The sequence below is a fragment of the Tenrec ecaudatus genome, chromosome 9 (genome assembly GCF_050624435.1).
Source record: "Tenrec ecaudatus isolate mTenEca1 chromosome 9, mTenEca1.hap1, whole genome shotgun sequence".
In the NCBI taxonomy this organism is placed as follows: domain Eukaryota; kingdom Metazoa; phylum Chordata; class Mammalia; order Afrosoricida; family Tenrecidae; genus Tenrec; species Tenrec ecaudatus.
The window spans coordinates 102,920,971-102,948,105 of record NC_134538.1 but is presented as its reverse complement, the minus strand read 5'-3'; the positions used below and the strand labels follow the sequence as shown (position 1 = coordinate 102,948,105).

Genomic DNA, 27,135 nt, shown 5'->3' with positions numbered 1-27,135 from the left:
ACAACTGCCACCACTACCACAAATTACAGTCACTTGTAAACCTCTTAATAAGGAACCTGCAACATCAGAGGAAAGGGCTCCGTATTCCTTGATGAAAGACCTTCATTAATTTCCACTAGTAAAATGTGAGAATGAGCTGTTTAAAGTACATCTTAACATGTAAAATTTCCATTCTGTGCTATGGAATTCAGGCCAAGAACCAAAATGTTCAGATAAATATTTATGTGCTGGATATATTTGTCTCACCATTAACATACAGACCACACTGTGGATGGGTTAAAAGCAATGTGATTTAAATGACAATCGATCGCTTATCTCCTTGGCTACCCTGTGGCAGTTTTTTAAATGACTAATAAAAAATAGTCAGAATCAATTAACTACAGTGCTACATATAATCACTTCGCCCAGCCTTTCAAGATACGGCTATCTGTCTTTCCCAAGAGAAATTAAATAATAGAGTTAAAAGCAAAACCAAACAACCATAAAACACCACACCACGATCACCACAAAAACCCGACTATATTGAAGACGCCGATGAAGGGAAGGTGCGTGCATTTGTTCAGCAAACACGTAGGCGATGGGGTCTGTGTTCCTGGTCCTGGGGGTACCAGGATGGCCACAATAAGATCTGTGCTCTTCTCTTGGGAAATTCTCATTTCAGAGGGAAAAGAATGTAAGGAAACGCCAAGTGCCTCTGAGCGCTAGAAGGGACAGACCAGGCACCTACAGACGGAGCATGGGTGGCAGAGCCCAGGACACTGCTGCATGTGGGGCGTGGAGAGCGCCACGCTCTGCCCGCAGGAGGACAAGCACAGGAGCGGAGAGCGTTGAGCTGCAGCTTCAGGAGCACACGCGCGTTCACCATAGAGGAGAGGGGTGAGAAGAGAGGAGTAAAGGGTCCAGATTAGGGGGCATGAACACACAGGCCAGAAATCGTCAGTACCACGGTACATTCCAATCTGGGAGCAAAATCACTAGAGGCTTTGGTGAGATGATAGGAAGACCTCCTAATGAACAGTCATGATGATTTTAATAACAGTCATGGCCAACATTCAGGGGCACTTACTGTGTGCCAGGCACGATTCTGTGTGTTTTACATGCACCAACACATATAACCACACGATAACATCCTGGTGGATGTTCTTTGTATTTCTATGAACAGATGAAGAGACTGGGGCTGACTTTAAGGGACCTGCCCAAGGTCACTCAGCTGGTAGAGGAGTGAGTAACACAGCTTCAATCACCGGCCACCAAAGGGGACTTGGTCTAAAGCTTGAACTCATGAGGAGGTTCGTAAAGGAAGGGGTGAGATCGACTATGTGTTCACCAAGTAAAACGTCCGAGAGGCAGAAGGGCAGATGGCAAGGGCAGAGATCTGATGCAAAGACAGCAATAAGAGGAACGATAATCCGAGGCCCTTAGTTTCACGACGATCACTGACAGCTCTGAACTGATCAAGAACAAAGCCAAAGCGCCGATCCATTTTCAGTACCCGGCACTCAAGAGGTGCTGGTGGAGCACTATTCTTACGGTAGCTGCTCCGGCTAATAAGGGAAAGTGGCTGCTGACATCAGCCTTGGCACCACTGGTCTTGGGCAAATGCCCTTTGAGAGAGGTCAAGATCTGTGGACATTGAGAAGACAATCCTCACAGCCCACCTCGACTTACTTCAGAGGGAGGAGGGATCAACCACTGGCTCACTAATACCTCAAATGGCCCCTCCAGTTAAAGCACTTCATTGTGATCACATTTAAGTTTAAAGTTTATACATGTCTGACATCTGGGAACCCCAGCAGGAAAACCTGTTTCTGCTTGGTGCTGGAAATGCATTTTAGCATTAGAAGCAGAACGGCCCTGTGTGTTCCTTCTCGCGAACTCCTCACAACAGCAGGGTCTTTCCCAACCGGCTCAACTGCAATTGATTAGCGTGGTCACCCTTCTGTCTTTCCCGTCTTAGTTCAGCGCCACCAGCACATATGGCAATACTTCCTTGGCAGAGTTTACGCTACCAGAGGCTGCTAATGTGAGAAAAGATTTACAGGGCACGGTATTAATAGTTATTTTGTCTTCAAATTTCATAGGATTGCGATATAAATCACACCATCCCTTCTGACTCCATTCCCATGGCAGCCAAATGAGAGGTGAGCTAGAGGTGTGGGGTCCAAGCACACACGAAGAACCTCTGATTTAACTAGCATGTAAAACAAACAAACAAACAAACAAAACCCACCACCAAACTGACTCCAACTCATGGCCACTCCACACGAGTCAGAGTGGAGCTGCGAGCCAGGGGGCTTTCAGGGGTAGATTTTTCAGAAGTAGATCACTAGGCCTGTTTTGGTGACACCTCTGGGTAGATTTGAACCTCCAACCTTTCAGTTCGCAGCCTAGTATAATCACTGATTGTATAACCCACAGATTCTTAAGCTTCGTATAGCACCCCCAAAGACAGGCTTGCATCGCAGTGTGTGGTTTCAGGGCCAAAATTCTATTCCTTAGGAGTCCTGGTGGAACAATGGCTCAACACTAGGCTATGGTTTGAGCACAAGAACTGAACTCCAGGAGAGAGACGAGGCCATTTCCTTCTGTAAAGATTACAGCCTCGTACATCTTATGGGCCTGAGCTTCTGGGTCCTAGACCTCTTGTTTCCAAGTTAATTTTGAATCGCAGTGACCCTTGAGGGAGAGGTACAACTGCTCCGTGGGTTTCTGAGACTAAATCTTCCTGGGAGCAGAATATCTGATCGGTCTCCTGTGGTGTGGCTGATGGATGGGTTTGAACTTCCAACCTTGTGGCTGGCAGTCCAACACTTCGCCCCCAGAGCTCCCATGGTTCCCTTTGGAATCGACAGGATGGCAACGTGCTTAAGCCGTTTTTTAGAATTTAGAAATAGAATCCTAGAACGTTGGTTTTGGAAGCAACCATGAAAGAAACTCAATCACGCTGGCATAATTAAAGCTATGTATTTCCCAAGGCTTGCCAGCAAAGCAAGTAGGTTGGGTATGGACTTTAGAGACGGACAAACCTGGGTGGGCAAACCTAACCCTGTATCTCCTCCAGGCTGGACAATTTTCATGGTTTCTCTGGACCCTCAGAGCCTCCTTGGTAAAACAAGGATGCCAACTCCTCCTCATGGGTCTGCCACGGCAAGTACATGAGATAATACACACAAAAAGCTAGACCTTGTTCCCAGCCAATATTTTATACTCAACTTTGAAATGTTACATTTCCCTCTAGCTGTGTTTTCAAGGTTAGTCCCCGATTCCTGTCTAATTCACAAGAGGCGATGCCGCATGAAGGATGGCCACAGGCTAGAGTAAGTTCAGAGGTGCAATGCTATCCCTCAGCCCCAGAATGCTGAGCAGTGAGGGTATATCTCCGGCAGTGTGGGGCTAGGGGTGGGCTGAAACCCACCCCCTGCCACTCAGTGGAGGCTGGCTCAGCCAACCCAGCAGGACAGACGAGAACCGCCTCTGGGTGTCTGAGCCTGTCACTCTTTTCGGCAGTAAAAGTCTCATCTTTCTCCCATGGAGCAGCAATGGGTTCTATCTGCTCGCCTTGGGTTAGCAGCCACACAGGTAACTTCTACACCATCAGGGGTCCCAGGTGTGTGCCCAGGTGCACTTAATTTAGGCAATGATAAGCTAGCATCACGATCACAGTACCATACCATATTGTGAAACTAAAATGAAAGCGTTGGGAACGGTAACACTTCTAGATCTCTGCTGACAAGCAACTCTGCAGTTTAATTTCGACCGAGTCACATAAATGGCTATGTGGATGAACTCTAAAGCAGATTGCGTGTTTCGGATTCGGACTCTGCTGTGTAGTCAGCATGTGATTGCGGACAGGTTGCCATCTCGTCTGACCTTGGTTTCCACATCTATAAAATGCGGGTGGTCATTCCATCTATAAAATAAGATGACATGAGTTCGCCTACAGACCGGTACCCAGCCCAAAGGAGGGACTACAGGAATGCTTCTGGGTAGTTTGTTTTTATCTACATCATCATCATCATCAATTACTACACCTTTGGCCCCTCCTTTACAGACACTGGAATTCAGAGGATGAGTGGCCCCCCTCATTTTACAAGCTATTCTGTAGCATTGTGATGGGAGTTGAGTCCACACCTTTCCCCAAAGCAGGGCTCTAGGGTCCTTGTGTCCCGCTTCCCCTGTTCCCTTTAGTGGTTTATGGCCCTTAGCTTGTGCTGGGCCAACACTTTTTATGGTGCGTGTCCCTTTCCCCCAGCAGGAGGAGGGTGGCTGCGAGGCTGCAGCTCGCACCTCATGCCTCCACCTCCCCCCCCCCCCCACCCCTGGGACATGCGAAGGATGAAATCCCAGAGTCAAGTTGCAGCGAGAGCCGGGAAGCGTTGAGCTGCAGGCTCGGAGAAGGCAGTGGCTCAGAAGCCAGGCTGATGGACAACTGGACCCACAACGTGGCAGGTGTTCCTACACCAGACAAGCAGGACAGACCCTGCGACACCACTCACATGGAAAAACATCAGAGGGTGCCTTCCTACCTCAAATTCAGGTAAAAGTCAAGCGTGGCTAGCCCAGCCCCGAGGAATGTAGCTGGGGGCGCACACTGTGGGATGAGAGGCATTCAGGAGGGATCGACAGTAAAGTACGGCAGGGAAACTTATGAGACCCCTGACCTTTCGCTAAAGCCCACCACCCAGCCCATTGTCCGGATACCTAACTCCAAAGCTGGGGCAACCCCTGTGATGTTAAATTCTTACCCTCCTGACCTCATTAGCGAGGCCACTACACTTGGCCCCGTCTTCCCTGCGAGTCCTCCTTGCTTTCAACATCAGCTTAACCGTCCATCCTGGAGCTATCAGCACTCCACTGGACCTGCCTTAGAGGCTTTATTCCCGCTCCTATTTCCGTGCCCTTCTCTCCTCACTTGTTCACCGCTCCCATTTGTCTTTCCGCCTTTGACTCCGATTGCCTTAGGCATGAGGCGTATCCACCCTCCCAAACTCAGACCTGACCATACTATCCTCTTTCAAAGGCTTCATTGCAAACCAGCTCGCTACCTGCAATTTGGCCTGCTACCCCAGGTGAGCGGACAGCGGAGCTGGGGAAGAGGCAATGGCAAAGATCTAGAATTTAAATGCCTGCTCAGCTGGGTTAAATGCTTTACTCAAGCAAACCTCTGTTATCTTAACGAGTGCCTTCAGGATAATTAATGTTAAAACATAATAGGAATGATACTGAGTATAGTCCAGAAACTATGTGGTTCCTTTGGCCCCCCTGCTATTAGGGGGCACACTGGAAGTGCAGATCTTTCAGAGGCCTACAACCTCCTTCAGTTTTTCACTCGGTGTTTGGCAAGCGTCGCAACCCTGGCTATCTTTTCTTCAAACTAAACCAAAAGTTCTCAACCGGTGGGTCGAGACCCCTTTGGGGGTCGAATGACCCTTTAGGAAAATCACTTTATGTTTGGGGGTCACCACCACATGAAGAACTGTATTAAAGGGTCACGGCATTAGGAAGGTTGAGAACCCACTCCCTAAACCAATCCTGTGCAGCTGAGGTTGAAATTCATTTCCCTCCTCTCATTCTCAGTGACAGGTGGCTGGTTACACTACCATTCTTTTGGCCAGGAGTGAATGTGTTCATTTGCGTCCTCCCGGCTGCGTAAAATTCCACCTTTTTGTTAGCTTTCCCAGTGTTCGAAACTGCCTGACCCTTTCACACTTTCAGCAAGGCCACACACCCAATTTACTAGCGTCCACACCACTCTAGTTTCAGATGACACCCGGGCTCAGTAATGCGATTCCACTGCTTTGCTCATTCTTGGTGGGCAAGAAGAAAGGCGGAACGTGACAGCAGGGCCGTGTTTGTCTGCAGGGAGCCACGGCAGGCAGAAGGCTGGGGCCCAGTTCCTTCCCCAGGAGGTACCGTCCGGATCTCAGGATCCAGCGTGTGGCTGTGGACTGGGTCCCCGAGCATCGCTCCTTTATCTCCACTGATTTGGTACATTTGTTAGCACACGCTTTCCTGGAGTGTCCGAAAGGTGCTATGGTCAGTGTAAAACTAGACATAATTAAGCACTTGGAGTTGACTGTTGTGAACAAAATGCAGACAGTGTACGTGTTTGTGCCTAACACTCATATACAGGGAAAGAAAGAACCTGAGACCTGCCAAAGTCAGTATAGTTTTCTTGCTGTACATGAGTATCTTGGGCTTTATGTTATATGATTTTGTGTGCTAATTTGGGGGAGGGGAAGGCTAAGCACGCTAAAAAAAAATCCCATACAAATGAATAGCTTCTTTCCTTTATGCTATTTTACTTACAAAAGGGTTCAAAGGCAAGCTCTACTCTCGGGCTTGGGGGAAACCTGTACCTCCTCCAGCACCACTGGCCTCAAGCAGAGTTCTAGTCTAAGCCAGCCACCTGACAAATGCTCCTGTGGAATGCAACTGCATCACTAACTTCCGGAGAAATCACCGCAACCTCCTCTAGATGTCGCCTTGAGAACATTCCAGGTGGAACACGACTGCGCTGCACCACACAGACAGCTTGAAAGAGACACAGTTAAAAACTCTGAAAGCCTGGGTCGATGGGCTGATTTACAAAATTATGTCCAATCACCTCAAAATTAAGTTTAATTCATACAACAGTCAAATCTCTCTTCTTGGGAGATTCTCTTTGAGGCTTCTCCCACCAACATAAACAACAACAAAACCTTCCTCGGAAGCCTTCCTGGAGCTCCAGATTTCTCTGAGTACAACTTGCTCCCCAAGGTCCCGCCCAACACATCCTCCAATTTCCAAGGCTGCTCACCTCGTTACTGGAAGCATCTGAGGGGAGAGTGCAGCAAATATTAATATAATTATTCCTGGAACTTCAGTTATTTCTGAACTTCAAGAGCATTTAACTATCCGTGTTAGCTAACTGATTCTTTCTCTTTCCTATGTCAAAATCTATGGCAGACCACGAACTGACTCATTTTGCCACCAGATTCGCTGCAACCAGTGAGCTGTAAAGAAATTCCATGGGGATTTTAAACACCTGAGCACATTAAATCATTCCGGAGACAGGGCAAGGGAGAGAGGAGGGCTTTCACAAAAGACTTCAGCAAGATCTGCATTCTCTCTGGTATTATTTCCCTTAATAGCGTTAGACTGTGCCTACGGGTCAGAGCTTTTCAGAAACTACAGAAGATAGAAAATCAGCCATTTCCAGTAATTCACATTGTAGAGAAGATTTCCAGAGTCACTATGATACAATTTCAAAGACAGTTTTTTTTCCTAGTAGCCAAGCTAATGAGAGAGAGAGAGAGAGAGAGAGAGAGAGAGAGAGAGAGAGAATTGATTTCCAGAAATAAAGAAGCATGGAGAGAGGAGTAACAACACTGAACGTTGTCCCTGGTTGTCTGAGGCATACAGGATTCAATGTGCACTGAAAGAAACTCCTGGCAACCCCTCAGCTGAACTGCGGAGCTTAATTCAAATGTGCTCTCTGTTTACTCGGCGACTTCTAGTACTGGGTGCAGGTACTGTTAAGTGTTAGGTGCCACCGACTTAGCTCCATCTCATAGTGCCCAAGAAGAGGGAGCTTCAACAAGTTTTTGTTCAAATGGAACGAAGATAAAATTTTTCTACCAACTTTTTGATGCCCCTTCTGTACAACAGAATGAAATACTACCCAGTCTCACATTCATCCCACTCACTGCTATGTTTAATTCTATTGTTAGAGCTACCGTGTAAACCCATCTCCTTGATGGTCTTCCTCTTTGACACTGACACTGACTACTAAACATCATCGGTGCCCTGTCTCTAGCGACTGGTCCTTTTTTACAATATGCCCCAAATTCGTAATTTAAAGTCTTACATCCTCCTGGAATACTCAGTGTTCTTCACCAACATGATTCAAAGACACCAGTTCTTCCTCAGTTTACCCTATTCACTGTCCAACAGGCACACAAAATGATTGAAAAGATCACGGCTTACGTTAAGACAGTTGTCCAATGCATATATAATTTGATTTCCTGGGTGTTGATGGTAGATCTACCTAAAATGAAATCCCTGGCAACATTTTTTCTCTATCATGATGTTGCCTATGGGTCCAGTTGTGTTTTCTTTACATTGAAGTGTAATCCACACTGAAGTCTACAGTCTTTGACCTCCACCAGTAACAGGTTTGAGTCCTCTTCACTTGCAGCAAGTAAAGCTGTGTGATTTGCATATCTGAGGCTGCTAACCTTTTCTGCTAATTATATGTGTTATCTAAACTAGCAGTTTTCTAACTAGTTGCGAGTATTCGTTGAAATGGCCGCACAGAACTCATAGGCAAAATTCATGAATAAAGGGCTTATTAAGGAAGGTGACAGGTTGCAATGCAAGTGAGAAATGCTCAGGACACTGCTGTTGAGCAGGACATGTAACTGTCCTTTCCGGGCTGCAAACAAATGCCCAAAGGGCATGCCACTGTGCTCTAAGCCTCAACCTGCAGGCATTCAGCTCAAACTACATGGGTCAGTGACCGGGCTCCCCAAATTAAGTGTCCGGAGGCACCCCACTCCACAAGCCAGGTTCCTGGACAAGAGCACTCCGTTTTACTTGTTCTGTGGGTTAGGAAACCCGTCACTCTGTTCCATGCTGTGGCTCCTGGTTCTGCTGCTGCCGCTTCTCTGATGTCATAGTTGTCTTCTGGTTCCAGGAGGCTCACTGTATCTGGATCTTGGGTCTGACTGTGGTAGGTAGTGGCATCCTCTCTCCTGCTTCTCAGAGAGCTCAATTGATACCCCGCGGATGGCGTTCCTGTGACTCCTGTTCACCATTACTCACAGGGGAAGCCTATCGGTATCTTCCCCCAACTTCCTTACCCGGACCCAAGTGGGAAAAGGCTGGTGGGAGTTGAGAGAGTTTGGCTAGAAGTCTTAATTCGATGCCACTGCATCATAATACCCCATTCTTAGAAGACAGATTGAGTAAGTAGGGTGAAAAGCTACCACCCTGATGTAGACCTTTCCTGATTTAACCCACAAAGTATCCCTACCTTTTGTCAGAAGACTGGCTCTGGCTCTATGTACAGCTTTCTCATGAGCACAATTAAACCTACACACACAAGCAAAACCTACTACAGCCCAGTCAATTCTGACTCCTAGCAACCCTGAAGGATGAGGCAGAACTGCCCCTTTGGGTTTCTGAGGCTGGATATAGGCACAGAAAGCTTCATCTTTATTCCCATGAAGAACAGCTGGTGAGTTCCAACTGCTGACCTTTTGTTTAGGAGCCAAATCCTATTTTCCGTAATGTTATCCATAAGTTGCTATGATCCGTGTAGTTGGATACCTTTGCAGAGTCAATAAAACCCAGGTAAACATTCTGGTGGTCTGTGCTTTCAGTCAAGAGCTAGGTAACGTCAGCTACGGTACTCCTCATTTCGTCTCTTCTGAATCTGCCAAGAACTGCCGGCAGCCAGCCCTGGTGACGCACTGCTGTGACCAGTCTGGAATGCTATGCAGCTTGCTTTGTACTTGCACGTGAGACCGATGTCCGTGGAAGACAATTCACTGTTCCCTAACCTCCGCATTCTCTGGCCCACCTTCATAGGAAGGGGCACGTAGCTAGATGGCTCCCAGTTGGTTGGCCAAGTGCTGACGCCAGCCACTGCTTTTCATAGGGTGGCAATCCGTCGAACGGAACAGGCTGAGCCACCTGGGCTGGGCATCGGGCGTTCTTTGAAAACCAACTTCATTGCAGTTCCATACAAAACAACTTCCCAACACGTTTCTTTTAGAGATTGTGTCTGAATTATAGGGAGAGCAGATGAGGCTTCCAACTCTCACAAAGTTACAGCCTGGACACCCACAGGGCAGTTCTGTGCTGTCCTACAGGATCACTGGGAGTCTGAATCCACTCAGTGGTAGCGAGTTGATTCTAATCATAAGAAAAGTAGGAGATAAACTTTTTAACCTGAGTGCACGAATGCATGCTGTAAGCACTTCCTTTGGGCACCAATTGCCAACCTTTTTTCCCAAAGTATACATTAATAGTATTTTTTAAATAGGGGAAAGCCTTACTTATGCAACATTCCCAAATTATTTTAGTCTGGGGCTAATAGCAATTATGTAAGTTTTGATGCAGAAAAACTACATATTAAGCAAAATTCTCTAATAGCAAAAGATACGCTCAATATATTTTGAAACATGTTTATAAATTAGACATAGGCTGACACCTTCTCCGATATTGCTAGCTGAAGCATTAATAGTAGCAACTCTAAACTTCTCACAATTAAAATTTAACAGTTTTCCCCTGAAGTGCAATTTTTAAATAAGATTTTTATGTTGAGTTAGAAACCTATAGTCCAAGAGCCACACATGGGTATTTTATATGTTGATTCTGTATCAGGGCTTAGAACCAATTCACTCCAGTCTGATACTGGTGAAGCCACTGGTGGGTTTGAATCACTGACCTTTGGGTTAGCCGTTCAATGCTTAGCCCATTATGCTACCGGGGCTCCTGCATGCACAATAAATATATGTTTAATGCTGATTTCTGAACCTGTCTACAAGAAAAGGCAAGACACCAGGGCAAAATGCACACAGGCAGCTTCCAGAACTCCTGCTGTTATACTCTCAATCTACCCAGCATCCTCTGAGAGACAGCTGGGGCTTTGCCCTTAGGGCTAAGGCACCAAAGCAGGTTGGACAAGTGGCCATTTCTAAAGCAGGTAAATGTCAAAGAGACATCTCTTTGGTGTCATGAGGGATCCCCAGCTTCTCTCTAAAATGCTGGCTTATTCCCCTTCCCTGAGGAGTTAAAACCAGTCCCTCAAGTCTTACAGATGCATTAACACAAACGGCAAGGGGTTTATGGGATGGCCCACATCAGCTCAGCACTAAAGTTAGAAGCAGGAGCCAGTAAGCTTTAAGCGCTGCCTTTCTATGTGGTCAAAGGGGCAGGTGGTGGAAGGGAAGGCTAGATGCCAACAGGAATCCAGCAAAACCTGCCAGGGAGTGCTCATGGAGGAAAGAGGCCCCAAAGTAAAAGCAAAGCAAACCCGCGCAATCAAAGATACTGAACAGGACAAATGTATTTCGCATAATTAAAACAAATAAAGGCATAAAAGGGCTGATGCAAGCCAACCAACTAATGTCCCTTAGAGCGGGGTGACATGCTTCCAACATTCAAGATTGTTTGCCTTGCTTGAGGTTCTAAGCACTCCCTTCAGAAAGCAGCCCGTAGGACCAGGTGAGGTGGTCCATCTCTGCCTGAGCCACGACAAAGCAGCAACTGTGACATTAACCTTGTACTGTATTTGAGAGATGTTTCGTTCGCAAAAGGGGGAAGGGCAATGTTGCAAAAGGAAGGCAGTGACCCTCTAAGGGTCATCATCAATCAACTGGGGTCAAAGACCTTCTAAATTGTAAGAGGAGGCAGGGGGTAGAGGAAAGAGCCAGAGCACAGATCAAAAGGCCTTTGATGGGGGCTATCTCCCTACACAATAGAACCTGCAAAATGCAACTTCTCTGGAGCCTGGAATCTTCTAGCTTCTAAGGTGAGAGGGTTCAGAGAGATTTTTCCACTTCTGTGTTTTTGTTTTATCGTAGGTGTTTCATCTAAGAGATGAGAGGCTGGAGTCAGCAGATGGCAGAAGAGGCCCAGAGGCATAGGTTGACAAGGCTGCCGGTGGCAGAGAACGACGTACTCCTTTCTTCAGGGGACCGGGAGAGAAGGTGCGGGCAGTTCTGCATTCCTTCATGACACTGTACTTTAACGGAGCCAAGTACACTTCCTCCTTTTCTCTTAGTGGAAGGGGACCACGAAGGGAGAGGAGCTGGACTTGAGTCTAACCACCCCATCATGGGAGTCAAGTCCTATGACCTGAGACCATTGCCAGAGCCTGCGGGTTCTTGCCACGGTGCTGGCATCCTCTTTGCCACTGTGACGGGGCCTCAGGAAGCCTCCGCTGAGGGAAAGAGCAGATGGCTCTGGAAGGATAGCCTGGCCGGCTGGCATGTGAATCGGGTCCATCGGGTTCAGAGTCAACATTAGCTGAGCCAGAGGCAGCAAAGAAGGGCTCCACTGAGTGCGTGATCGCCTGCATGACCACAAGACATTTCTGTAGTAGAAAACAAGGGCCAGGCATTCTCGGGAATAGGCTTTGTCCTGTCCCCGGGGTGCTTTTCCTGATCAGTTGATAAGAAGAGCACTTAACAATCCCTTGGTGGAGCAAATCATTTGTGATCAAGTCCTGACCTCAAGGTTGGCCGTTTGACCCCACCCAGTGGCACGGCAGAAGAAAAGCCTGGCAACCTGCATTGCCAAGAAAACCCACTGGGGCTGTTCTCCTCTGCCACACGTGGGGTTGCCCTGAGTCGGGAACTGATTGGATGGCAGCGGGTTGGGCTGGGTTTCCATTGGGAGGCAAGGTGAACACGAGCAATATGAATCCTTTCAAAACTCGCTAGTGAGGTTTTATTTTAAAAAATAATTTTATTATGTAAAGAATTAAGACATTCTACAGACCAATATAAATGGCTTTCAGATTACGGGCTGCTTTGATTTAGCCATGCCCCAGATTCCTCCCGCCTACACCCATTAGCATGGATAATTAAGAATCTGCTGCGTTTCCATTTTAATGCAGTCCCTGTAATACAGTTCAGGCATATGGATGGGAAACCAACCCTGGTCCTACGACTTCACCTGACAGACATTTAGCACCGGCACTCACCTCTGTACAGCCCAAAGAAGCCTTCGTAGCGTAGCACCTTCTTAAAGCAGTCAAAGCTGTTTTTATACATCAGCTCTCCCACAAAGGAGCCAGTCGACCGCTGGTTCTGCATTCGAGTCTTGACCAGATCGATGGGATACACGGCAGTGGCTCCAACAGCTACAGAAAGACACTGGTGTTTTAGGTGGTGTTACAGCCAGAGGCGGGGAGGACAACGAGAAAAATGAGACAAGAAGGTGTGCACATTTTGCAATGTACTGATTTTAAAACTGGACTGTCTTGCTACTCCCTAATCACAACTTTGGGTGGTAATTCAAGTGTCCCGGGAAAAGGATGCCATCGCCGGTTTAAACTAAAATCACAGCACCACGACGCAACTTCATTATTGCCCTGCCTCTTGGAAAGCCCATCTGCAGACACATGAGGGGGAAATGGCACGTGGAAGCCCCTGCTCACGCAGAGGTATGGGGGGAAGTTCCCTTCCTCTCAGCCCAGCTCTCCTCCAGCAACAAGGGGAAGGCAACTAGACCGGAGAAGGAAGGAGTAGGGGCGGTCTGGTCCTCTGATACGTGATGGTAGAAACAAAATGAAAGACAACGCTGCCCTCATCCATGACTGACCTCCGGCCACAGAGCCCAGGCCAAACCTGTACGCAGACTCCGCGATCTGCAGCAGGGCCGGTCGAGCCGGGTCTCCGGAGGCTTTCTGCTTTGCGCGGACAGGAGTTGGAGCGCGAGGCGACAGGAGAGAGAGAGAGAGAGAAAAAAGAACAGGACAGAGTGAGCACAGGCTCTTTTAAAAAAATCAGTCACTGAGTTCCAAATCTATGACACAGCTGAAGCACCTGAGAAGGAACTCGAATCAGATTCCACGCATTCTCATTCAGAAAGGGTCACCAGTACTGCTAATGTTCAACATCACGCTCCCCTGCGTAATGAAACGGCCCCGGTCCCGAAAGGTTAGCCCTGAGTCACCAAAGCCATGCCAACGTGAAGATTTCAGTGAGATCACTCCTCGCCAATCCAACTGGTTTTGCTGCTACTGTTTTTAAACAGCAATACTCAGTCTGGAAAGATTTCCTAAAATCGGCCTTCTCACACCTGCCGCCTCGCCAAATATAAACCAAAGGGAAATGTATTAATTCATAGCCAAGCCTTTCAAATGTGTGTGGCCTCTGGCCTTGGATTTCTAGTTATGAAAAATCAGGTTAGAAAACAATAAATCACACATGCAAACAAGGAGGAAACCCTGGGAATGTTAAAAGGCTGTATTCTTTTCAAAACAAAAACGTTGGAAATAGCACATGACCAAGAAATACGAAAGGCTAAAATTATATATATAATTATTATTTTTAATTAGTTACTGAGTCCTAAGTGACTGAGATGCCAACTAAGATGTCTGAGAGGAAAATTGGATTAGATCCCATACATTCTTCTCCTACACAAAGGGCTATAGTTGGTTGAAAAGAACAGTACAGTTATTAAATGAAATTTTGCACCATGAAACATGTACAATGTGAAAGATACTTGGTGTTGAGAAAGATGTTTCGAAAAATTATAAATGAAAACAGAGGCTGAAAAACATGTGGTGGGTAGACAGGTAGTTGGTTGCTGCAGTTTTCCTAGTCTTGTTAAATATCTGAGAAATTTCATGACAGGTATTGTTTTAAATAAGTCCAAATCTACCTGCTTTGGGGGTATTAGATAGATATTGTTTTAAATTAGCTTTAAAGCCTATACACAATATAACATTATTTTTTATTAAATGGCTTGTCAGTTGGTCATGCATATACAGACAATACTAACGTTTGGCTAGCCATCACTGGACATTCAAACTGTTTACAGTGGCTACAACTGCGGGGTCAGATTGCCTTCCCTCTGTCCGAACTGCTGCATGTGGTCAGGCTTGTTGCTGTTCTTTCACCTGCTGTCCCGACGGGGTTTTTCATTTGATGCCAGAGTGTTATACACCTGTCTGCCCTCTTAAATAAAACAGTACTTTTATGTCAGACAGTCCTGTCAAATGAAGATGCCACAGAGTTGCTGTTTAATAAATAACTACTCAATGAATATAAACACCTTCAATAACTTGTTTTTCAAAAAATATGGTAATTAAAATGGTGAACAATGAAAGTAATTGCCAGCCCCAGATATCAACCCACTGAATTTTAGCTGCTGTCAGTGTAACACAATTCCAATACGATGGAATAAGGTGGAATCTCCTGCAAAATCATTTCAGTGAAAATAGCTGTACATAAAAATACGCATCTGTGAAGACTGGAAAACACGTCTCCTGAAAGTTCCACGGGGTGCTTCCAACTCCCTGCCTGCGCAGATGTGGATCAATAGTGCCCGTCCTGGCAGGCGCTTCGCGAGGAGTGCACCGTCTTGTTCACATGGAATGGGTGGGAATCTGTGTCAAAATGCTCTGGAAGTTATGAGACGTGCATGGGGGAGAGGGCACCCACCACTACCACTCACTCCTCACCCGAGATAAATAAATGAACACACGCCAGGCTTTTCGTAGGCTAGCAAGGAAAGACTCTCCTCCTCCAGCCCTCTGTCTAGGATGAATGTTAAGAGGGCTGTGCAGGACCGGCACAGGCAAGCCCTCTGCTACCAGATAGATGGCCTCGCTCACCCTCGTTTGTGAATGTTGTCGGGCCCCACCAGGGTTCTCAGAATAATGCCTATTCCAGGCGAGGCCAATCATTTCCTGCTGTAAATCTCAACAATCTAATCTAACCCTTCCCTGGCCAGTATCAACAAGCACCCATCATAAACTCTCAGAAGCTACAAAGGACATAAAGGAAAAATTGTGGGATATACTGCCAGCTGGAGAACAGGAGGGAATCTCTTAAAAACAAGAAAAGAAGAAGAAAAAAAGGCCTTCTCTGCTATTTCTTAATCCCCACATTTCTACAAGAGCTGGTGGCATCCAGTCCAAGAGATAATCATCCCTTAAGCAGTGCTTAGAAATCAAAGGCAGAGCAGAGACGCGCTGCCACCTCTGCACGTGACGCCACTGCTCGCTCTCCTGTGCTCGGGGAAAGCTGCCTTCCTCTTGTAACCGTGCCAGCTGGTTCCCAGAGGTGCCTCACGAGGATTTGCCAGGCACACACCCACCACTTTCAGTTACGTGCGGCACACAAAACTCCCCACCGCCCTTTGGGTGGGAGACATCTGAAAGGAGGGGGTCCTGGCGCAAGGCCTGGCAGTCCTCGAAATGCACCCCGCACCAACCCACTGCGGTCCCACTGGCGTCTCTGTACAGACCCCAAACGTCAAGCCAAACACATGTAAAATCTCTCAGGATTTGCACATGGCACTGCCTTAAAGGAGGGTTTTCTTCTTCTTCCCCTTTTTCTCTCGCCCCTAAGGCGGCCTTAGTTTAGGAACATCGCGTAAGCACGGGACAGGCACTGAGGCTTCTACTCTCTCATCCTGAACTGCAGAAGGCCGGCCCAACAGCTGCCGGGGGTCTCACATCTTGGGTCTCTGACTCCTTCAACTCGAAGAGATTGGTTTCTGTTAACCATAAAACAAAATTCCGCATTCCTAAAATTGTTTCCACAGAACTTATGAATCCTTTCGCTGAGAAAATAGGTCTAACAGCCTTCAAACGAGGACTCCAGACTAAACAAAATTATCTCGTTTTGATATTCAGAGGGGGAAAGGAAACAAAAACGGAAGCCGTGGCAGTAGGATGACGCGCTGAGAAAGTGCTTCCCTGTGCAGCGAACGAAGGTGGCTTCCATGGAGCAATGAGTGGCGGGTGTTGCCGGGGACAGCACCCACGCAGGGCTCCTCCCCACCTCGCTGGACAAGCATCTAAGAAGTCAAAATCTACGCGCTTTTGGAGTGCTAGGCTTCCAACTCCGCTAGTTAGCCCACCTGTCTTTGAGCGACACAAGCAAATGGCAAGGGCCTTTTACACCGAGCATCTCCAAGTAATTTCTTTTCCAGTCCTTTGACATCATCTGGATTTTGAGTGTCACACGGAGAGTGCTAAGTGTTTTAGAGACCCATCTCCAAAAGGCAATTGCAAATGGGCAGGGGCTGGGCTGTCCTAGGAGAGAAAGAACTGGCTGCTCGTCACCCACCTGCCTCTGGGTCTCGGCCAAGTGGAAGGGCAGAGTCCCCTCTTCCAGGGGAGCAATCCGTTCAATGTCGGTTAAGGTCAGTCGCCTGGAGGGACAAGCAAACAACAACCAAAAAAAAAAAAACAACAACAACAACAATTGATTACCTTCTACATGTGGAATTTACAAACAAATCATTGTTATGTTATACAGTTCAGAGCAGGTTTAAATCTGTGTCCCCCAAAATGTGATTGCTGCCTTTCTCCTACTTCCAATTCCTAACCTTTTATTAAGCCTGATTTTTAAAAAAAGAAAATGAAAAAAAGCCAACTTACCCTCGTGGCTCATATAAATCTGCTAACTGAAACAAGATGTCAACTTCCATGGGTGTAACCTGACCAAATTTCTGGGCCGCCAGAACAAACTCCTCTGAATGGGGAAAAAAAAGTTGAAAGAGCAAGATGTGAGAAAGAACTGCCATTAAATTCAGCATTAACCGGAGTGCGGGAATATCACAAAACTTTATTTTTATCAGTTGTGGAATTTGAGTTCATGTAAATAGGGTAAGAATGGCTCAATTCCTTCATTCCTCTGGAAAGAGGGTGCAGTATGTTTTCTCAAATCCTTAACTTAAAAACTAAGTGCCCTCTGAAGGCATAGCATGCATGACCTAGGATGTGAATCAAGTGGAAGGTCAGGGAAAATAAGGGAGCAGATACGACCCTCCATCTTCACAGATGCCAGGAAGTTATAGTCCAGAAAGGGCTGGGAATCATAAGGAATGTTCTATTGCTAAGAAGTCCTATTAAAATGCTGCTATCTTGCTGCAAAATGGTAGACCAACTCACAGAGCCATCAGTACAAACTGATGGAATTCTTCATCTGCTTCTGAAGGTCATGTGGGAGGCTGACACCTTAGTCCATGGTCTAGGAAGATGTAAGAATATTTGGAATTTTTTTGGTTGCCTTCCTCACCAAAGACTCCCTTTAGCTTATTTAAAACTCGCTGCATGTTACTCTCTGTTGGCTTTTCTGCTTAGACGATGGCGAGGACTTCTCATACAACCCGTCGGTGGTAATATGTGTCTATGAGATAGATCCACAAGAGAATCTTCGTGGTTATCCTCTTGACCTGAATGAGAATGGCTCAAGGTGCTAGCAGAACTGCAGAAAGTGGACGGACATTTCCCATTATCTTTTCATTCCATTTTGCCATGAGCTTTTTGAAGTCACTTCCACACTTGAATTCCAGCAGGGATTCAGAAACTTCTCACTCACCTTTGGTCACTTCCACATCTTTCCGGCTGCCAGCCAAAGTACTGTAGATCTTTCGGATCAGCTCCATGTTGTTCAGAAGTGAATTAAACCCATTAAAATAGGAGAAGCTAACTTGATGGCTTGTGGTGCCTCCGGCAGCCTCACGTAAGTTGAAAACAAGAGAAATAAGAGGAAAAATAAACAAAGGATTTATAGAACACCGAAGATTCAGACATACATATACCAAATGCTACTTTGGGAGTAATCTGAGAATGCACACAGAAGAAATGGTCATGATTATTTTATTTTACATTAAATAAAAGCTACATATGATTTTTAAAAGTAACTGCAACTAATCATGACCAGAATATGTACTCCCCACACAACTCCTAGAAGACTAAATACATGCATGTGTAGGATTTATAACACAGGGCCAGTAGTCATTTACAGAGTTCAAATTTCCATTGGAAATGTTTTATAAGTTGGTTTATTTCACCTAACGAGCAAATTTTAAAGGCTCATGCATGCAAACCTATATTATACACACTCACAGATGTAAAACTATAGAATGGAAATGTAACGATACTAGGAAAAGCAGTCAATCTAACATTAATATTAAGACTTGTCAGGTTACTTCTTACTAGCAGTAAATAATCATTTACCTACAGACTTTACATTGGTGGGATTTCTGGCAAACAAGTGTATTGTGGCAAAATTATGAGATGTCAAATTCTTTGATTGGGGGCGGGGGACTGGTCAGCATTTTGATAATCAGGATTTGTAAGCAACCATATATCTTCACATGGAACCAGGGGAACCGACAGCCTGGCTGCTCTGAAGGAGGCTCCAATTGGGGGTTCAAATTCTAAGCTTCCCTAACAAGGAACAATCGTTTTGTTAGGAAATCACTTCTTAATAAGGTAACAGCCACATAAATCTTCAGTTAGGAATCATTTCAAATAGCTGACATGAGAGTTTAAAGTGGGGCAGGGCATGGGGCCCAGAGCAGGAGCCATATGAGCGCCGTGCTTGCCCAAGGGGAAAAGGCTAGGTTGGGATGCCACATCTTCAAAGGGGGCAGCAGGGAGACCAGGAAAAGCCAATGGCTTCCTTGGTGAGCCGTATAACAGGAGGACCAGTAGTCATTTGCAGAGTTCACGGTGTGGGAAGCCCAGCTGATGGTGAAAACGCTCACAGGGCTCCCGCTCTGGCTTGGCTGTTTGCAAAGGACACTCTCAAATGGGGCAGTAGCTCCCATGTCTGATTGATGAGCAGAATCATCTAGGAAGCTTCTGAAATTAAGAGATTCCAAACCTCACCACACGTGCATGCTGAAATCAGTAAGCTTTGGAATCTATTTCTCAAGCTATTCTTGGTGATTCTGATGCTCCATACCGATGCCATGGAATATTGTCAGATGCCCATGGGGACCGCAGGGGCTGAACATCCACTAGGATGGAGGCTCCTAGTGGATGGTACAAAGCAACAGGGCTACCATCTCTGCCACTAGTAAAAAAATTCACTGCCATTAAGTCTGTCTGACCTACAATGACCGTCTGTAGGCTAAAATCGAGTGTCCCTTGGGGTTTCCAAGGCTGTAAACCTTGGTCTTTCTCTGAGACCAGAGTGGCCGGTGGGTTCAACTGCTGGCTTTAAGGTGAGCAGCCGACCTGGTGACCGCCTGTGCCACCAGGGCCTCTGTGCCACGACGGCACAGCAATAACCAATGAGTGAACACATCAGGTTTAGTTTTCTATTTCACTCACCAGTCTAGCAAGGCAATACAGGCATGCGTGAATTTTTTTTTAACTTTTGAATTGAAGATTATATAGAAGTAGCTGTGTATCAGAAATAAAGTCCTATATAAGACATAGCCACACATTCCATTTCTCCTTTTAACTCACTAATACATTTAAGAAAGATATTCCATAAGTATTTTTTATTTAGATCAAAAATAAAAAATAAGAGACCAACTAAATTTGACAAAATATAGAGGTAGGTCTGGTTGTATATTAAGAAAACATTATTCATGTCCCTGTTCAGGTGCCTTTTTTTTTTTTTTTTAAGGAGATGAGCCAGTCAGGGTACGATATAGCAACAATGAAAAATACAACTTTCCTCTAGTTCTTAAATGCTTCCTCCTTCCCCACTATCATGATCCCAATTCTACCTTACAAATATGGCTAGGCCAGAGGATGTACACTGGTACAGATAGGAATTGGAAACAGGGAATCCAGGGTGGATGATCTCTTCAGAAGCAGTGGTGTGATTGGTGATACTGGGAAGGTACAGGGAGGGTGGGTTGGAAAGGAGGAACCGATAACAAGGATCTACATGTGACCTCCTCCCTGGGGGATGGATAACAGAAAACTGGGTGAAGGGAGACGTCAGACAGGGCAAGATATGAAAAATTATCAAGGGTTCATGAGGGAAGGGGGAGCGGAGAGGGAGGGGGAAAATGAGGAGCTGATGCCAGGGGCTTAAGTGGAGAGCAAATGTTTTGAGAATGATGAAGGCAATGAATGTACAAATGTGCTTGACACATTGATGTGTGTATGGATTGTGATAAGAGTTGTATGAGCCCCTAAAAATGATTAAAAAAAAGAAAACATTGTTTAAACAGAAAATCCATATGTAGATTATAAGAGTTATTCTTAGAATCACTTATTTACTGAGCTTACGCCGAGTAGAACCAATTGCTTTATTAGAGCAAGCTGGTTACAACTTACAGCTACTAGACACTCTTCTACAAAAGGTGTCAGGACATGGGGACGGATGGTGACCATAATGTCTCGGAAGTCCATGGCTGTGACTCTTCCGGCCCTGGCGTTGTCTCGTTGCACAAATGCTTGCTTTGCATGTTCCAACTGCATTTCCTACAAATACAGAAGGTGACACACTTACTTTGTAGTTCTTCTCCTTTAATTGCCACAAATGACTGATCAATAAATTCTCTCCAAGGAAGAAAGACAGTTTTTCAGTCAACACAGCACAAACATGTGATGTAACAGACTGAACAGAGCAGCTCTCTTGGAATATACTTTTCACCTCCTCCAATGTTTGGGTTTCGCAACCTCAGTACTATCGATCTGTATTGGCTGAAGTCTTCACAGTTTGGGCTCCTCTGGCTTCTCCCCATTTGTTATCAGTGGCTTAGAGGAGCAAAATCACCCCAGTGGGCCTCGATCCTGGAACAAGGGGTTGGGCAGTACATACATCAAAAGAGGCAAACCATGCCACATACCCAAACCTTTGGATACAGGATTTAATTCATATGCTTTCTGGATGAGAAAGGAGTCCTAAGTGGTGTAGTGGGCGGTTCACTGAGTTGCTAACCACATGATCAGTAGTTCAAACTCACCAGCCGCTCCATGGGAGACAGAAGAGGCAGTCTGCTCCTAAAAGAATGTAAAGTCTTGGAAACCCAAAGGGGCAGTTCTACCCTGTCCTAGATGGTTGCTATGAGTTGGAATCAACTCTATGGCGCTGAGTTGGCTTGAAAGGATAGGGAGACCAATGTTAGGCTCTTGTTGCTGTTCCCGGAGATAAATATACAAGTGAAATAAAACACAGCCTCCCATCACAATCCAGTGTGAGCCATGTAGGAAAAGCGTCTTTTGTACAGAGAACATTTCATGGTCTTCCTCATGGCACTTTGCCCACTTCAGATACCAACTCATCACCGTGGAGTGTGAGCCTTTCTCCAGAAGTTTTAAGTGTCAGTAATGCAGTTCTTACTAACCCCACCGTATATTCAACAAAAAGTTATATTGAGTGATGTGGAGGAAAAATTAGTATGCTGTTGGCCTTTGTTTGGTAAGATAATGTCTTAGTCCACATCACTATCAGTTGACATGTGTCAATTTCAACTCATGGCAACTCCATGTATGTTAGACTAGAACTGTGTCCCATGGTTTCGATGGCAGATTTTTTGGATGTAAATTGCCAAGGTTTTCTATTGAGATGCCTTTCGGTGAAATAGAGCCTCCAACCTGTCTGTTTGCAGCCAAGCTCCTTAACCTTGGCACCATTGGGGTTTCTAATGGTTTGGTAGTTACATAAAACATGCATTCTTGTGACTTAGTGGGAACCCAAACAATAGAGAAATGACATGCAGCTAATATTGCTTTAAGTATTCTGCCTTCCTCTTTTATTTCCCAAACTGGGGAAGGGCATGAAAGTAGAGTAATACAATATTGATCGTTGAATCATGGGTACATGGTGGCCCATTACATTTATCCCTCTACTTGTGCAGTTTCAATATACCTACAATGAAATATCCTAAAAGGCAAGACATTTATAGTAAGACTCAGAATTTTATCCTAATCAAATGCCTCTTCTCAGTCATGGCATCTGTCAGATTTGATCCAGTGAACTGGAGTCCTGGTGACACTATGGATTAGGCATTGGGCTGCTAACCCAAAAGCAAGAAGTTCAAATCCACCGCCTGATTCAAAGGAGAAATTTGGGGCTATCTGCTACCATGAAGATTGCAAGTCTCAGAAGCCCTATTCAGAGAAGCCCTATACAGAGGCTCTATTCTGAGTCCTTGCTGAAACTCATTTTCGGGACATTAAACATTCTGGTACCTCCTCCGTTCACTCCTTAAAGGGAGGAATTCTTCAAGCTTCTGTTTCAGGTCTTCTCATTCTACTCTGCTGGGAAGTCTCTCCACCCTTAAGGCCTTAACGATTTCTTTAATGGCAAGTCTGCTCCCTAACTCCTGATCTTTCACTCCTATCTGCTAGGATAGATTCCTAAGCAACAAGCTTAATGTCCATGTTGGTCCCTTGCTACAGCATCACTGAGCCCACTACGCTGTGCCCCCCACCCCGACCTCACCCTTGCTGTCCCCCCATCCCTGCCACCATATTCAAAGCTCACTTTTTTGGCAAGTTATTTTTCTGGGTACCTCATCTAGTAATATTTTTGTTTTCAGTTCTTCCATCTCTCTTTTTTTTTTTGCACAGCAACACAGTTGCAAAATTATGTCCCTTGGACCTCTGAAGGGTCACTCAAATGCATCCTCCTTCTTTACACTCCTGCCGGCACTGGTCCAGCCGCTCGGCCTGCTTCTCAGGGCTCATGTAAATCACCACTGTCCTCGGCGTCTATGCGGCACTTCACTCTGACCTCTGCAACCCACCCTGCACATGATCACCAACTGCCTGCTTGAATTTCAAACTCCGAGAGTCTCCCCACAAAGGCCCATCTGGAGAAAGCACTCAAGACCTGACAGGAATCGCTGCCAACTCATCTCCCATCACCCCATGCCCAGCCCTGCCAAGCCTTGCACACTCTTCCCTCATCCAGTGGGACCCACTGCCTCTTTCTCTAGCTCTTGAAGCCCACCACTTCCTCAAGCCTTAGCTTAAATACCATTACTTAAATAAATATAACTAGGCCCCCTAACCAAAACTAACTGATCTGCGTTCATGTGGTTGCCTGTCTGAACCTCAATTACAAGGCATGTGTCTTAGTCCACATGACATTATAATCAGTTGTTTACATTTCTGTATGCCTCGCTGTCCCACTTATGGTGTGGAGTACAATACATACAGTAGGTGCTCAATAAATTACATGGATTATCGTGAGTCATAAGTGTTCTATATAAACAACACAATGCATAGATCTATGATTTACTGGGCAAAAAGGGGTTTTCTCTGTATAAGTGCTTCCAATTTCAGAGGCAGGAACAAATCAACGGTTAAAACATCCTATAGTGAAAAATGACCACAGTGTGCATTCAGTTGACAGGGAATGAGCACCATCTCCTAGAACTGCCAGACCTACTGCTGAAGCTTTCATAAGCCAAGATCACGCTCAACAACCACAGAAAGATCAGTCACTTACCTTTCCCCCCACTTTATAACTCAAATATAGACTCTTAGGAATCTTCATACCTTTTACCAAAAATGGCATCACTTTCCTTGGCTGCTCTATTTCCTGATAAAGTATGCAGCCCGAACATCCAGATCAGCCTTTTGGGGTTGCCCAAGTGGGAAGCAGACGTCACCATGGCGGGGATGCTTGCACAGGGGCAGGGGTGCGCTAGTGACAATCGTGCCCGGGGAAATCTAGCATGTACTTAGGTCCACGTACGGTTCCTGGCTCGGAACCCAGGAGGGCCAAACATGGGGTAGAGCTTTCAGAATGCATGGAGTAGCACGTCTGGTAAATAACGTTCTATTCCCAAATGAAGGGAACCCAGAAAGAAAAGAAACCATGCATGTTGGGGGCAGGAGAACAAGGGACAAATCCACAGTTACATTCCAAGATTCACAGGCTCAAGGGAGGTCATCAGAAGGAACAGGTCATTTGTAGAGGGAAACGATGCTGTCCTTGCCCTGCCATAGACAACATAACAGGACGAGCAGGTGAGAGAGTTTCATCATGCTCTGTCTGTGTCTTATTTAAAACAAACAAACTGGGGGCCAAGGAGCCGTGTGGGTCAGGTTCCAACAACAGTACACTCAGACAGGATGTAAGTTGTGGAACCAAACGGTAATGAAACTCCCTACAGAGTGGCGACGGGGTCTCTTTCACTGGGAACATGTGCGCAATTACAGGTCACGAAATTCATTTTTATTTCATTTTAGTAGAAGGGGTTGTAGAAGCAATATGGTAGGATGACAAAAAGAAGAGATTTGGAATAGCACCGAGTAAAACTCAAATACCAGCCTAGACACTCCCAGCTCTGAGTGTTAGGGCCCCATGCTTGCAAGAAGGAACCTGGATTTCTTGTCTCCCACACCGGCTTCCCCACCATTTGCTTTGCAAACTGGAGGACATCCATAGTACGCATGTAATAAAAGGGGGCCTTGATTTTTATTGAGGTGAAAGGTTTAAACTTTATATAACCTCTTTTGCCCCTTCAGATATAAGTCCTTTGAGTCTTTATAAAAATCACTTCGTAAGGAATAGCAGTTCTGATGAAACATTTTGAACTAACCATGAGAACAGAGAGATGCAGGCCAGACGGGGTGAAGACTAACAGGAATGGTTGAATGCTTAACCACTGCAGACTCGGGGCTCTGCCGAGGCTTTAAAGACGGCATTTCATTTAAGCCACACAATACTTATTTGAAGAAACAATTGCTATCTTCATTATACAGAGAGGCCCTTGAAGCTCACAGAGGGAGATAACCAGTCCAGAGTGACACTAATCCAAAGAAATGGCATGGGTGAGCTTTATATCAAAGTATCTCAGATTCTAAAGTTGAGGCTCCTAACCTCAGCAAACCTCACTGCTATTGAGTCCATTCTGACTTACAGTGACCATTCAGGGCAGAGTAGCCTGCCCTGTGGGTTTGAGACTGCACATCTGTATGAGAACAGATAACCTCATCTTTCTTTAACTGAGGCCTTGGTGGAGCTGAACTGCTGACACTGGCTACTCGCCAATGCTACGACCAGTACGCCACCGGGGTTCCTCCTGATCTGCACACTGCTCTGGATGAAACAACACGCAAGAACATCAGAAGAGATTTTGACCCCAAAATGGAAGCGATATTATGAAAAAGAATCACTAACAAACTGACTATACTAATGTCCCCAAAAGGTACTGCAGGGAGTTTTCATCTTGGATGATGAGAGAAACGAGATTCTACTAGAAAGGCAAATGGCAAGTTGTTGCCTACAAGTCTCTGCTGACTCTTTGAGATCTTTTTTTTTTCTTTAACAATTTATTAGGGGCTCATACAACTCTTATCACAGTCCATACATATACATACATCAATTGTACAAAGCACATCTGTACATTCTTTGCCCTAATCATTTTTTCCCTCTTTTCTTTTTTTACATTTTATTAGGGACTCATACAACTCTTATCACAATCCATACATATACATACATCAATTGTATAAAGCACATCCATACATTCCCTGCCCCAATCATTCTCAAAGCATTTGCTCTCCACTTAAGCCCGTTGCATCAGGTCCTCTTTTTTTTTTCCCCTCCCTCCCCTCTTCCCCCTCCCTCCTGTGCCCTTGGTAATTTATACATCGTTATTTTGTCATATCTTGCCCTATCCGGAGTCTCCCTTCCCCCCCTTCTCTGCTGTCCCTCTCCCAGGGAAGAGGTCACATGTGGATCCTTGTAATTAGTTCCCCCTTTCCAACCCACTCACCCTCCACTCTCCCAGCATCGCCCCTCACACCCTTGGTCCTGAAGGTATCATCCACCCTGGATTCCCTGTGTCTCCAGCCCTCATATGTACCAGTGTACAGCCTCTGCCCTATCCAGCCCTGCAAGGTAGAATTCGGATCATGGTAGTTGGGGGGAGGAAGCATCCAGGATCTGGGGGAAAACTGTGTTCTTCATCGGTACTACCTCGCACCCTAATTAACCCATCTCCTCTCCTAAACCCCTCTATGAGGGGATCTTTGAGATCTTAAGTGTGAGACAGCCGAGCTGCGCAGCAAAGGGCGTTTCAACGGCTGATTTTAGGGGAAGTAGATCACCTGGCTGTTCTTCCAAGATGAACTTGAACCTCCAGCCTTCTGGTTAACACCCCAGAACGTTAACCATTTTCACAATCCAGAGGCTCCCAAAGGAAAATAATTCAGGAGAAAAACGCTGAAGTGGCTGATCGCACGAAGAGAAATTTGAAGTGAAATGAATTGTTCTGTTTAGGGTGTCATCACAGCGATGCTGTATGACATGGTAGATTTCCAAATCTTTACAGGAGTGAAAAGCCTTACTTTCTTCTGAGATGGGGCTGGTGAGTTTGAAGCACCAACCTTGCAGTTAGTAGGCCAGCACGGACCGCTCCATGCCTCCAGCATTCCTTCCATCCAGGGTCCCTAGGGGTCAGAATTGGCTTGCAGGCAGTGAGGTTGGATGTTGTTGTTAATTAAGGTACACCGTCCTCAACCCTCAGAGACTGTGGCCAGTGTTTTCCAGCATCATCCCTTTGAAACTTGCCACCACCTATGCGGCACACACACGCTAGCATCCTTACCATGTTGTAGATGGGAAAAGAAGTGAACAAGAGCCAAGCATCACACAGCGCTAACGGTGAAACTCATGTGTACTCAGGGGCCTGGCTTGACACCCAGTCTTTACCTTCAGGAGACTGCCTGCTCCTTTTACTGAGGTC

At 45.9% G+C, this 27,135-nt stretch overlaps 1 protein-coding gene across 1 annotated transcript in view; it reads right to left on the bottom strand.

Annotated features, from left to right (window-relative positions):
- The window catches only part of SLC25A13 (solute carrier family 25 member 13), a 199,801-nt gene that overhangs the window by 57,867 nt on the left and 114,799 nt on the right, over positions 1–27,135 (bottom strand). The window contains exons 6-11 of the mRNA XM_075558386.1: positions 20,765–20,911; positions 18,057–18,195; positions 17,114–17,207; positions 16,800–16,884; positions 13,318–13,402; positions 12,698–12,856 (exon numbers count right to left, since the gene is read on the bottom strand). Of these exons, the coding sequence (XP_075414501.1) occupies positions 12,698–12,856; positions 13,318–13,402; positions 16,800–16,884; positions 17,114–17,207; positions 18,057–18,195; positions 20,765–20,911 (709 nt within the window). The remainder of the gene's footprint in view (positions 1–12,697; positions 12,857–13,317; positions 13,403–16,799; positions 16,885–17,113; positions 17,208–18,056; positions 18,196–20,764; positions 20,912–27,135) is intronic.